At 49.7% G+C, this 12143-nt stretch overlaps 2 protein-coding genes across 2 annotated transcripts in view; one reads left to right on the top strand and one right to left on the bottom strand.

Annotated features, from left to right (window-relative positions):
• Nucleotides 1-220: 220 nt before the first annotated feature.
• CB2H6orf120 (chromosome B2 C6orf120 homolog) lies at nucleotides 221-1430 on the bottom strand. The gene is made up of 2 exons (XM_042987557.1): nucleotides 1341-1430; nucleotides 221-1041 (listed from the first exon to the last, which is right to left on the bottom strand). The coding sequence occupies exon 2, from the start codon at nucleotides 998-1000 to the stop codon at nucleotides 446-448; it is 555 nt and encodes a 184-aa protein (XP_042843491.1). The 5' UTR covers nucleotides 1001-1041; nucleotides 1341-1430; the 3' UTR covers nucleotides 221-445.
• Nucleotides 1431-1537: 107 nt separating this feature from the next.
• The window catches only part of WDR27 (WD repeat domain 27), a 159691-nt gene continuing 149085 nt past the window's right edge, over nucleotides 1538-12143 (top strand). Inside the window, 3 exon segments of the mRNA XM_042987551.1 lie at nucleotides 1538-1623; nucleotides 11517-11661; nucleotides 11885-12080. Coding sequence (XP_042843485.1) covers nucleotides 11892-12080 — 189 coding nt within the window. The 5' untranslated portion in view covers nucleotides 1538-1623; nucleotides 11517-11661; nucleotides 11885-11891.

Genomic DNA, 12143 nt, shown 5'->3' with positions numbered 1-12143 from the left:
TCCAGGTGGATCCTCACGGCAGGCCTGGAGCTTTAGGCCACACCCCGGCGAAGAGATAGGAAGGGGTACATTTCGGACCTGTTCAAGGTTTGCACCTCACCTAGAACCGCTAACTGGAGTGAAGGTGCAGCTGCCAACCTGTCCATCTGAGCCGCGCGGCGGCAGGGAAGGTGCTGCATTTTGCCTAAACCTCCTAGTCCCCTGACAAACCGATCAAACCGGAGTTTAAACATTTTATTGTGCGTATTCCTCTTACAGGAACTTTGAGGATTGAAAAAGCAACATCGTTCTTGCCGCTTTCCCTACTTTCGGGGTAAATGAGGTAACGAAATCCTATGGCTTTATGTTTGGAACGTGACCTCCCGGCGGATAAACGGAGCCGGGTTCGGAGGCCCGCAGTCACCGGCACGTCTTATCAGGGTGTCTTCCGAGCACGTCCGAGGGATCAGAAGAGAATCTCAAGTACCAGTTTCAAAACACTAATTAAAACGGTCCAGAGCACAGACTCCTCCTCCGGGGGCGCGTCCTCGGGCGCGGACGCCGGCCGCTGGCTTGGGCCCGTCCCGTCGGCGTAGGCCGCCTCCCCGAACGGGGACAGCTCCACCGTCCGGTCGTAATACACTTTCATCTCGAACTCGCTCTCGTGGTGGGATGGGTGCCCGTACACCCCGATGCCCACGGGCCGCCGGAAGTGCGCGGGGATGGACACCGCGTCCGGGCCGCACGTCACCGACTGCAGGTCGTAGTCGTCGAAGCTCGGGTGCAGCGTGCTGTCGGACACGTACAGGTCCGCGTCCCCCCTCACGCTCCGCATCTGGAGGACGATCTTCCCCTCGTGGTTCAACCTCAGGTAGCTGTAGTTCCCCGCGCCTATGTGCCCCTGCACCACGTGCAGGAGCAGCCACTCCTCGGGAACCTCCTCCTCGTCCGGGGGGCTCCCCGACCACGCGAGCTGCGAGGCCAGCAGAAGCAGCAGAGCGCGCCGCCAGGCGGCTGCCATGCCCGACGCCGGGGGCCGTCACCTGCTAGTCCGCGGACGTCCTGCGGGACCAGAGGGGACACTCAGCGCGCCCGCGCCGCCCGGCGCCAGGCCGCCGCTGGGGGCCCGGGGAGGGGGAAGAAGCGGGGAGGGAGGCCGTGCGGGGAGGCGGGGTGGAGGAGAGGGAGAGGAGGTGAGAAGGGAGGCGCGCGGGAGGGTGGAGGAGGGGAGGGACACCGGGGGCGCGGGGCCGAGCGGAGGGGCGGATCGGGGGGAGACGACTCCGCCAGGGGCGGGAAGGGGGGGGGGGGCCCGCGGGCGGCGGCGGGGTGGCGGGCCGGCCTCCGGGCCCTGGACTCACCGCCGCTCCCCGCCGGGTGCCGCGTCCGGAGCATCGGGCCCAGCGCCGGGCCGCCGTGCCGGAGCAGCCGGAAGTGGGGCGGCACCCGGAAGTGAGGCGTGCCCGGAAGCGAAGGTCCTTTGGGCTCTCGCGGGAATGACGAGAGTCTCGTGGCCTCTGAGCCGCGGCGGCTGGTAACCAGGGCGACGGCGGGTGGGGCGGGCCGCCGGCTCCCAGCTCTCTAGGTGCTCGCCGTGCCGGAGCGTCCGCCTCGCGGGCCGTGCGGGGTCCGAGCCGCCCCCAGGTGAGAGCCCGGTGCGCCCGAAGAGACCCTTGTCGGGGCACCTGTTACCCGTCCTGTGCTCGCCGCGACCGAGCGTCCGCCTCGCGGGCTGTGCGCGGGGTCCGGGCGGGCCCCGGGCGAGAGACCCTCGCGCAGCGCTTGCTATCTTTTCTCCGTTCCTCGTAAGAACATGGTACTTTTTCAAATTCTCCTAAAAGAGGCTTCAAAATGTAGTTGTGTTTATTTTCAGGATACTTTGTTAATTTGGAACCTGGGATTAAGGGCAACCTATTGGTCATTTTCGGCTCAGGTCATGTCCTGGTTCATGGGTTCGAGCTCCGTGTCGGCTCTGTGCTGACAGCTCGGAGCCTGGAGCCTGCCTCAGCTTCTGTGTCTCCCTCTCCCTCTCTCTACGCCTCCCCCACTCATGCTCTGTCTGTCTCTGTCTCTCTCAAAAGGAAACATTACAAAAAATTTAAATAACAAAAGGAAAGGAGTTTTATCATTTTTAAAAATTTATTCACGTAGAGAAAGCCTGCGTGCGCACGCATGCAGAAGTGGGAGAGGGACAGAGAGAGGGGGGGGAGAGAGAATCCCAAGCAGGCTCCACGCTGTCAGTACAGAGCCTGATGCGGGGCTGGAAATGAAGAACCCTGAGATCGTGACCTGAGTTGAGGTCAAGAGTCTGATGCTTAACCAAGTGAGCCACCCAGGCGCCCTGGAAATGAAAACCAGTGTGGCAGCGACAGTCAGGAGTCAGCGATGTGTGCTCCCCTAACAAGTGATGCAGGCACAAAAGTGCGCACTGCGCGGTTTGAGAATTGACAGTCTACAGAATCAGCTTCTCCAGTCTGGCTAACAGAAAGAGGGCGTAGTCTTTTTATCTTTTTTTTTTTGTTTTTGTTTTTAATTTTTTAATGCTTATTTTTGAGAGAGAGAGGAGACAGAGAGAGAGACAGAGAGAGAGGACATGAGCACGGGAGGGGCAGAGAGAGAAGGAGACACAGAATCCGAAGCAGACTCCGTGCTCCGAGCTGTCAGCCCAGAGCCCGACGTGGGGCTCAAACTCACCAATCGCGAGATCATGACCTGAGCTGAAGTCGGCCACTCAACCGGCTGAGCCACTGGACGCCCCCATTTTTGTTTTTAATTAAAGCAGCTGTATAGAAAGAGTACTATTATCTTTAAATCGTATTTTAGGGGCTTGTGGCTGGCCCGGTTGAGCGGCTGACTCTTGGTTTCGGCTGGGGCGGTGATCTCCCGGTTTGTGAGTGTGAGCCCTGAGCTGGGGTCTGCACTGGCGCCCCGAGTCTGCTTGTGATTCTCTCTCTCCCCGCCCCCCTCTGTCCCTCCCCCCACTCACACCCACTCTCTCTGGATAAATAAACTTAAAAACATTTAGGGAAGGACTGATGGACGCAGAAAAGAGTGTGCATTTCTGGCGCCCTTCCCACACCTTTGTCATCAGCCGCTGCTCTGTATTTCAGTAGTTGTGGCCTCAGGGTAGCTGGAGGTCGAACCCCCCTCCCGTTCTGGCTCGATTGGAGAGTCATCAAAGATACTTTGTCATTTTCTCCGACCAGCTTACCATGAGTCTTTCTGAGGTGGCGAGCACTTCAACGGCCTTTAAGTGCTTGACCTGTGCCCACCGATGTCCCCAGCTTTTTTGGCTTTCAAGACTCCCATTAGCTATTAGCCTTTACTTACTGCAAAATGTTATTCGCCTGAGGTCTGGTGCTGGACCCAGGCCAGCTTAAACTGGGTCCAGGTGTTTAGGTTGGACCCAGTCTGGTACCACCAGCAGTTCCCAGTGTGGGATCCGGGCAGAGTCGGGAGAGAATTTGGGGAGGGATTCCGACCAAGTGGGGAACCGTGGAAATGGAATTAGGTGAGGAGCTCAGCACGGAGAGAGCAGAGCTCAGAACCCGCAGGAGCGCACCCACGGCCCTCGGGAGCCGGGACAGGCACTCAGTGTGGCCGCAGGGTACCACGCCTGTGCGTGTCCTCGTCCCGCTGCCGTCAGAGAGCGCTCCACACCCCAGCACGGCTGCCACGTCCGGCACCTAACAGATTCGGCTGAGTAGATTGAAAGACCAGACTGGCTGTTTCACGGTGCTTGAGTCGGGCAGCATCCCATCTCGCAATGGAGAGGAGCGCTGCGGAGCTGGGGGGAAGGGAGGGTGGAAAAGGAAATTATTAGAGAACGCGTTGTTTCCGGCAAGGTCGCCTTCCTCAGGGGAGTGGATGGGGTCTGTGGGGCACATCAAATCTGGTCGCTGGAGCTGACCGGGTAATTCCGAGCTGAGTGGTAAGCAGTTACGTTCCTGGGGATGGAGACTGCAGTTAGATTAGGTGTTAAGTCTTGGTCTGCTGATGGGGTTTAGCACACTGACTACATTTAGGTCCTGCTGTCTCCTTTTTAACAATTCAAATATTTATTGAATACCTAACACGTACGAGGTACTAGGACACGTTTTTTCCCTTTCCCAGAGCTAGACGTTAATCGGTTATATACTCTTACATGTGTGTGTATGTATATACACTTGACCTTTGAACAGCGTGGGGGTTAGGGATGCCCACCCCCCGTGCAGTTGAAAATCTGTGTATAACTTTTGACTCCCTGAAAACTTTACTAATAGCCTGCTGTTGAGTAGAAGCCTTACCCACAACATAAACAGTTGACACACATTTTGTATGTAATCTGAACTACGTACCATATTGTTACAATGAAGTCATTAGAGAAAAGAAAATGTTATTAAGGAAATGATAAGGAAAATACGTGTACAGTGCTGTACTGTATTTACTGAAAAAAAATCTGTGTATAAGTGGACACGTGCAGTTCACACCCGTGTTGTTGAGGGAGGAGCAAATCCGAGGAATGAACGGAGTCACGAGGGGACGATGAACGGCGCTGGGGCTGTGGTGTCGGATGAGCTCCGGGCCCAGGAGTTTGCTCTCCCTCTTCAGAAAGAGGGGCAGCTGTGGGCAGCGGCTGAGCGGCCGTTGTCATCATACCCCTGGTTTGGTCATCCCTTGATTGTGGCCCAGAGGGAGCTCCTTAGGGAACTAAATTCCCCTCAGGCTGCCTAGGGACGAGGCATGGGAACAGGTAAGGATGCCTGGCCTGGGAACAGGTGAGTCTCAAGGAGAACGTGCTGGCTTCCTGTGACCCAGCAGCCAGCACCCTATGGGTAATCGAGCCCGAACAGGGAAGGCGGTGCCCCACATGCAGTGCGTGTTTATTGCAGGAAATTGCAGGAAAATGCCAGGCTGCCCACGTGGCAGCAGTGCAGGTAGAGACCTCCGTCCGGGGTGGGAATTGGTGTTGAGTGAGCGCAGGCGGTCACCCCGCGGGTGTGGGCCGCGTGCTGTCAGCATCCCAGAGCCCTGTGGCCCTGTCGTCATCGCCACCTGCCTGTTTCCCACAGGCGGCCACTCTCCTCCCTAACGTGTGCGTTGAGCTCTTCCAGCCGACGAGCTAAGACCGACCAGACGCTCCCGCGTAGCGGGAGGCTGTGCGGTCACCTCGGGTGCGCATGTGTGCCATCGGGGTGGAGCGGACTGCTGCCGCGAGCGCGCCCCCTTGATCAGGCGCTCTCCGGCGTGGAGGCCCGAGTGCCACCCTGAGGACTCTGCTCTGCGGCCCCTGTTTCTCAGAGCGCGCGCCCAGCAGAGAGAGACCCGGCCCCGGGTCCGTTTTTCTGCGTGGTTCTTCAGCTGACACTCCTCCTCCTGAGGGTTTGGAAGTTCGTCAGTACCGTGTCCCTCTCGTAGTCTTTTTGATTTTAGCCATCCTGATGGGTGTACGTTTTCATTTTTTATTTCGACTGGCATTGCTCTGGTAGTTAGCGAGGATGAGCATCTTTTCCAGTTAATTGGCCATTTGGAGATCTTTCATCCAGTGGCTTTTGCACGTTTTTCTACTGGCTTGTCTGGCTGAAGATCTGTAGGAGTTCTTTGTACGTTCTGGATACGCTTAGCCTGAAGAGTTGCTCATCGTTCCTACTTTGCAGCTTGTCTTTTCGCTCACCGAGTGGTGTCTTCTGAAGAATATAAGTTTTGTATTTGTGGATTTTATTATTATATTTATTATTGTGGACATATTGTATAGAAGTTCATCCTTCTTGAACATCTGAATGTTAACAGGGACTTCAATGCACGTGGCTTTTTTTTCCTCAGTATCTATTCCTCTTCTGGCAGGGGTACTTGAGCCTGCTTCGGTGGCCGCTCTTCCCTGTCCTGGCCACAGGGGTCACGGTCCGTGACACCTCAGGCTGACCGGTCAGCATGGTTTCATCCCTCTGATCACGTGGGAAAGTCAAGGCCAAGAAGTGGCCCAGACCGGCCCGGGCTCGCACAGCGGGTACGGGGTCGGATGGGAGAGATGGCCGCTCTTCCCGGTGCACCAGAGCGTGGGAGGGCGGCCGTGGGGGCCGCTGGCCACCATGTTGCCAGCAGGTGGCAGCAGAAAGTGGAAACTGGAGCCCACACACAGACACACGCAGCTGCAGGCCGACAGGCCAGGCCGGGCTGGTTCGGGCTGTTGCGTGGCGTCCTGCACAGACCTTCCAGTTAAAGGTCTGTCCCTCCAGAGAGTTCTCTTTCTTCAGGTTGGATTAGACTGAGCTTTCTGTGGTTTACAATGAAAAGGCTCTCGCCCATGTGCAGAGTGAACTGTCTTAATGTCATCTTTTTAAATGTCAACACTGTGTTCCACTGAATGTAAGGACTGTCGTTGCATTTTATGTTGTAATCAATGCTACTTTGGGAAATGTACGATGGTTTACTTGTTCTAAGTTTATGGAATGGAAATTTTTGAATCAAAGAATATGTACCTTTTAAAACATTTTGATACACGTTGCCGAATAGCCAAAGCTCATGTCCATTTATTGTCTTACCAGCAGTGAATGAGAAAAAGTCTGCATTGATGATATTTTATATTGGGCACCGGTATGAATCCTTTTGTGAACTTATTGTTCCTGTTTATTTTTTTAATTACAAAAATACTTTTATTTATTTATTTATTTTTCCATCGTGATACATGTACTCTTTAATCTCCATCCCCTGTCTCCCCCATCCCACCATCCACCTGCCCTCTGGTAACCACCCATTCGTTCTCTGTAGTTAATAGTCTGTTTCTTGCTTTGTCTCTCTTTCTCTCTTTTTTTCCTTTGCTTGTTTGTTTTGTTTCTTAAATTTCACACATGAGTGAAATCATATGGTATTTGTCTTTCTCTGACTTATTTTGCTTAGCATAATACACTCTGGTTCCATCCACATCATTGCAAATGGCAAGATTTTATTCTTTTATGGCGGAGTAATACTCCATTGTGTATATATACACCACACCTTTATCAGTTTATCAATTGATGGACACTTGGGCTCCTTCCATAATTTGGCTATCCCTTTGAATTAGTGTTTTTATATTCTTTGGGTAAATATCTAGTACCCAGTTTGCATTCCCACCAACAGCGCAAGAGGGTTCCTCTTTCTCTGCCTCCTCATCAACACCTGTTGTTTATTGTGCTGTTGATTTTAGCTATTTTGACAGGTGTGAGGTGGTACCTCATTGTGGTTTTGATTTGTGTTTCCCTGGTAATGAGTGATGTTGAGCATCTTTTCATGAGACTGTTAGCCATCTGGATGTCTTCTTTGGAGAGATACCTCTTCGTGTCTTCTGCCCATTTTTTAAAGTGAATTATTTGTTGTTTTGGGTATTGAGTTTATCAATTCTTTATATGTTTTGGATAGATACTAACCCTTTATCAGATATGCCATTTGCAAATATCTTCTCCTATTCCGTAGGCTGTCTTTCAGTTTTGTGATTGTTTTCTTCACTGGGCAGAAGCCTTTTATTTTGATATAGTCCCAATAGCCTATCGTTGCTTTATTTCCCTTGCCTCCAGAGATGTGTCTAGAAAGAAGTTGCTACAGTTGATGTCAAGGAGGTTATTGCCTGTGTTCTCTAGAATTTTTATGCTTTCAGGTCTCATATTTAGGTATTTAATCCACTTTCAGTTTATATTTGTGTATAGTGTAAGAAGGTGGTCCAGTTTCATTATTTTTCACATGGCTGTCCAGTTTTCCCGATACCATTTGTTAAAGAGGTTGTCCTTTTTCCATTGGATAGTCTTTCCTGCTCTATCAAAGATGAGTTGACCATATAGTTTTGCGTCCATTTCTGGGTTTTCTATTCTGTTCTGTTGATCTATGTATCTGTTTTTGTGCCAGTGCCATACTGTCCTGATTACTACGGCTTTGTGATGTAACTTGGAAGTCCAGAATGGTGATGCCTCCAGTTTTGTTTTTCTTTCTCAAGATTGTTTTGGCTATTTGGAGTCTTTTGTGTTTACATACAAATTTTAGGATTGTTTGTTCTAGTTCTGTGAAAAATGCTGTTTGATATTTTGATAGGGATTGCATAAATGTATAGATTACTTGGGTAGTATAGACATTTTATTTTATTTATTTTATTTTATTTTTAATTTTTTTTTAACATTTATTTATTTTTGAGACAGGGAGAGACAGCATGAACGGAGGAGGGTCAGAGAGAGAGGGAGACACAGAATCTGAGACAGGCTCCAGGCTCTGAGCCGTCAGCACAAGCCTGATGCGGGGCTTGAACTCACAGACCGCAAGATCATGACCTGAGCCGAAGTCGGACACTCAACCGACTGAGCCACCCAGGCGCCCCAGTATAGACATTTTAACAATGTTTGCTCTTTCAGTCCGTGAGCATGGAATGTCTTTCCATTTCTTTGTGTCATCTTGAATATCTTTCTTCAGTGTTTTATTTATAGTTTTCAGAGGACATGTCTTTCACCTCTTCAGTTAAGTTTATTCCTAGATATCCTAATTGTTTTTGGTGCAATTATAAGTGGAATTGTTTTCTTAATTTCTCTTTCTCCTGCTTTCATGTAGAGGAATGCAACAGATCTTGTACATTAGTTTTGTGTCCTGTGACTTTAATGAATTCATTTATCTGTCCTGCTAGTTTCTTGGGGGAGACTTTAGGGTTTTCTGTATATAGTATCGTGTCCTCTGCAAATAGTGAGCGTTCTACTTCTTCCTTACCAGTTTGGATGCCTTTTATTTCTTTTTCTTGTCCGCTGCTGTGGCCACAACTTCTAGTACTATGTTGAATAACAGTGATGAGAGTGGGCATCCTTATCTTATTCCTGACCTTAGGGGAACAGCTGTCAGTTTTCCCCCGCTGAGTATAATGTTTGCTGTAAGGTTTTCATATGATGCCTTTTATTGCTCCTCTGTAGTTTGTATTCTTTTTCTATTGCGGTTTTATTTCTGTATAATAGCTCTCAAATATTAAGGATGTTAATTCTTTCCTTTTATTTTTACAGATTTATCACTAGTTTTTTGTTTTTGAATTTTCGATAGTATTTTATAATGGGCAATCTGTCTGAAATTTAATTGTTTTTGTTAGTATTTCCCAAATGGTTATGTAGTTGTCCCTGAACAAATAAACTGATTTGTTTCATGTAGCTGAAGGTAACATTCTTTCATCCTTTATTCCAGTTAAGCTCCAGTTCCGTCCAGGGGTTCCTGCCTCAGCAGGGATTTCCAGCAGCCTGTGGGGTGGAAAGTTAGGATGGCCGGCAGCCCAAGGCCAAGGGGACTGCAGCTCTGTCCAAGGAAAGGCCAGCAGGAGCACACGCATCCTCTAGTGACTCTCAAGGCAGCACAGATAGAGTGAGTGGGTTCCGGGGTGGCCGAGCCCTTCTGAGAGGCTGTCCGGGGGCTACTCCAAGCCCCGTCACCAGCAGGTGGAGTGGGCGTTGTTACAGACGCCAAGCCATTTAGAGCAGCAGTGAGTGACTGAGCCGGCATCTCCCGAGCAAATCTGTTTGACCGTGAACCCACGCTGCTCCCTGCACAGATTGCCGCTGCTGCTTTCTTAGGTCAGTGGAGCTGTGAAGTCACCTGTGGCCCCTGCTCTGTGTGTGCCATGGCAGAGGTGCCACCAATGAGGAGTCAGAAATGTGAGTTCCCACTGTGGCAGTGCCACTAGTGAGTTTCATCTAACCCTTACTAACCCTCTGATTTTTTCACCTGTAAGATGGGAAAAAACATTTAACAACTTTAAATCTCTATTGTAAGTATCAAATGATATCACGTATTTATTGATATACCCAAATCTGCATGTTAATATGTAGAAAAATGATTTTTAAACTGTACATTGGTGTACAGATGGCTATGATTTGCTCTAATGGTGCTGAATGTTATAGGGATTACGGAAGAGATCAAGACCGTTCTTGGTTTATAAAAGTTTATGTTGAAGAAATAAGATGGGATTTAATCACAGTCTTATTTGGTAGACTCTTTGGTAGAATGGGTAGATTCTTTTCTGTTAAAAAAAAATTTTTTTTTCATGTGTATTTATTTTTGAGAGAGACAGAGACAGAATGTGAGTGGGTTAGGGGCAGAGAGAGAGGGAGAGAGACACACAGAATCCCAAGCAGGCCTCAGGCTCCGAGCTGTCAGCACAGAGCCTGACGTGGGGCTCGAACCCACAGACCGCGAGATCCTGACCTGAGCCGAAGTCGGACGCACAACCGACTGAGCCCCCCAGGGGCCCCTCTTTTTTGTTTTTTAAAAAATTTTATGTCTTTAATTCTCATGAAAATGTAAATATTTTACTCGAAGTAGTGCTTCTTTCTCTTAAAAGTGTTTTTTATTCAAGTGTAACTGACATACGTTGCCAGATTAGTTTCGGGTCTGCAATAGAGTGATTCGGCACTTCTGTACTTTTCTCAGTGCTTGTCCCAAGTGTGCTCTTGATCCTCTGCCTGTCACACGTCGCCCACCCACCTCCCCTCTGGTGACCAGTGGTTTGTTCTCCGTATTTAGGAGTCTGTTTTTTCGGTCTGTTTTTTCCTTTGTTTTGTTTCTCAAATTCCGCAGATGAGTGAGATCATACGGTATTTGTCTTTCCCACACTGACTTATCTTACTTAGTATTGTGCTCTCTGGGTCCACCCGTGTCATTGCACGTGGCAAGATCTCATTCTTTTTTTAATGGCTGAGTAATAGTCCTGTGTGTGTGTGTGTGTGTGTGTGTCTGTCTCCCACATCTTCTTTATCCAGTCAGTGGGTGAATTCTTAAGATTTTGAAACATTTGTAATGTTTAATATATTCTTTCATCTGTTTCTTAAGATTTCTTTATGCTTTGGGGAAGCAGTGGAAGGAGCTACATGGTAATTTGACTTCATCCACTTGGGACACTTTCTTTCCTGACCAACTATATGCCGGCCACTGTGCTAGGGACTGGGTACTTCAAAATGATAAAACCCCAAAAGCAAATTGTGGTAACTTTGAAACATTTTGCTATTTTTTTATATGAAACTGCCTGCTGTGTCTTGGCAATTGCAAGAATAATAAATAAAGTTTATGAATTGGGGAAGAACGTGCATTAATATATTCAAAATGTTTTTATTTTTTCCAAATACTGCACAATTTTCAAGCCTTTAAAAATCACCTCTTATTTGTTATAAGAAAGAACGTTCGTTATATGGGAGATCATGGAGTGTGAGTCCTCTGACTGTACTTTGAGAACTTTGTCACTTATACTTCCCCCCCTAGCCTGGTATCTTGGCCTTATACATGGTAGAATAAGGGTTTCTAGTCAGGTCCTGGAAACACCCGTGCATCTGAGCCAGCATCACACAGCAGGAGGATTGCCGCCCAGGGGCCTGACCCCAGCCCTGCATTCTGCCTCTGCAGGGGTGACCTGGTCAGGGTTGTGAAACGGTTGAATAGATCCAAGGTGGGCAGTAGGAGATATAGATTCATATTACACTTCACCACCAATTTGCTTGGAAAATTTGGAAAACGATTTAGTATCTCAGTTATCGGTAACAGTAATCAGTCTCAGTGGTAACTTTCTGAATCCTCCTCAGTGCTAGCGCTGGGCCCACGCGTTGCAGACCACGCTGTCCCAGACCGCCTCTGTGAGGTGTGGTTCTGTCCATCTCCGGCGGTGGAAGCAGATTCCGCAAGGCTGAGCGAGGACTGTCGGGTAGGAAGAGGGGGACTTGCATCAAGGTCTGTTTAATCTGGAAGCCCCGGGGAGGAGTGAGCTGTTGTGTGAACAGAACCTTCGGGACTTGGAGTAATCCCTTCTTTTTCCTGGGGGTGTGGTGTGGGAGGTGAGTAAGCGGGTGCGGCATGCTGTGTGTGTGATCACACTCATCATGGTGAGTAGACAGACTGTCGTGTGTGTAACGCATCAACCCGTCTGTTGTCTTCTGCGTCCCTGCGTTTTCAGATTGAGGATGGAAGAGCCACAGGGGTTTTTCTCCACTGGTGACGGCTGCGTCGGGGACACGGTCACAGAAAGGTGCCTGGTCGAATCTAAGGAGCCCGTGTCCCATGTTCAGCTTGCTTGTGGCCTGTGCTTCTGCGCTTTCCCTTTAGATGGGAACGAACTTTGCGTGTGGAGCACCAAGGACCCTTCTTACCAGGTACCTAAAAAGTTTTGTGTGTTGTTTGATGAGTCCAGGGACTTGAAGAGCCTCGCGGTCACC

Source organism: Panthera tigris, chromosome B2 (genome assembly GCF_018350195.1).
Source record: "Panthera tigris isolate Pti1 chromosome B2, P.tigris_Pti1_mat1.1, whole genome shotgun sequence".
NCBI lineage: Eukaryota > Metazoa > Chordata > Mammalia > Carnivora > Felidae > Panthera > Panthera tigris.
Note: the sequence above shows the minus strand (reverse complement) of the source record. Positions and strands in the feature narration are given on the sequence as shown.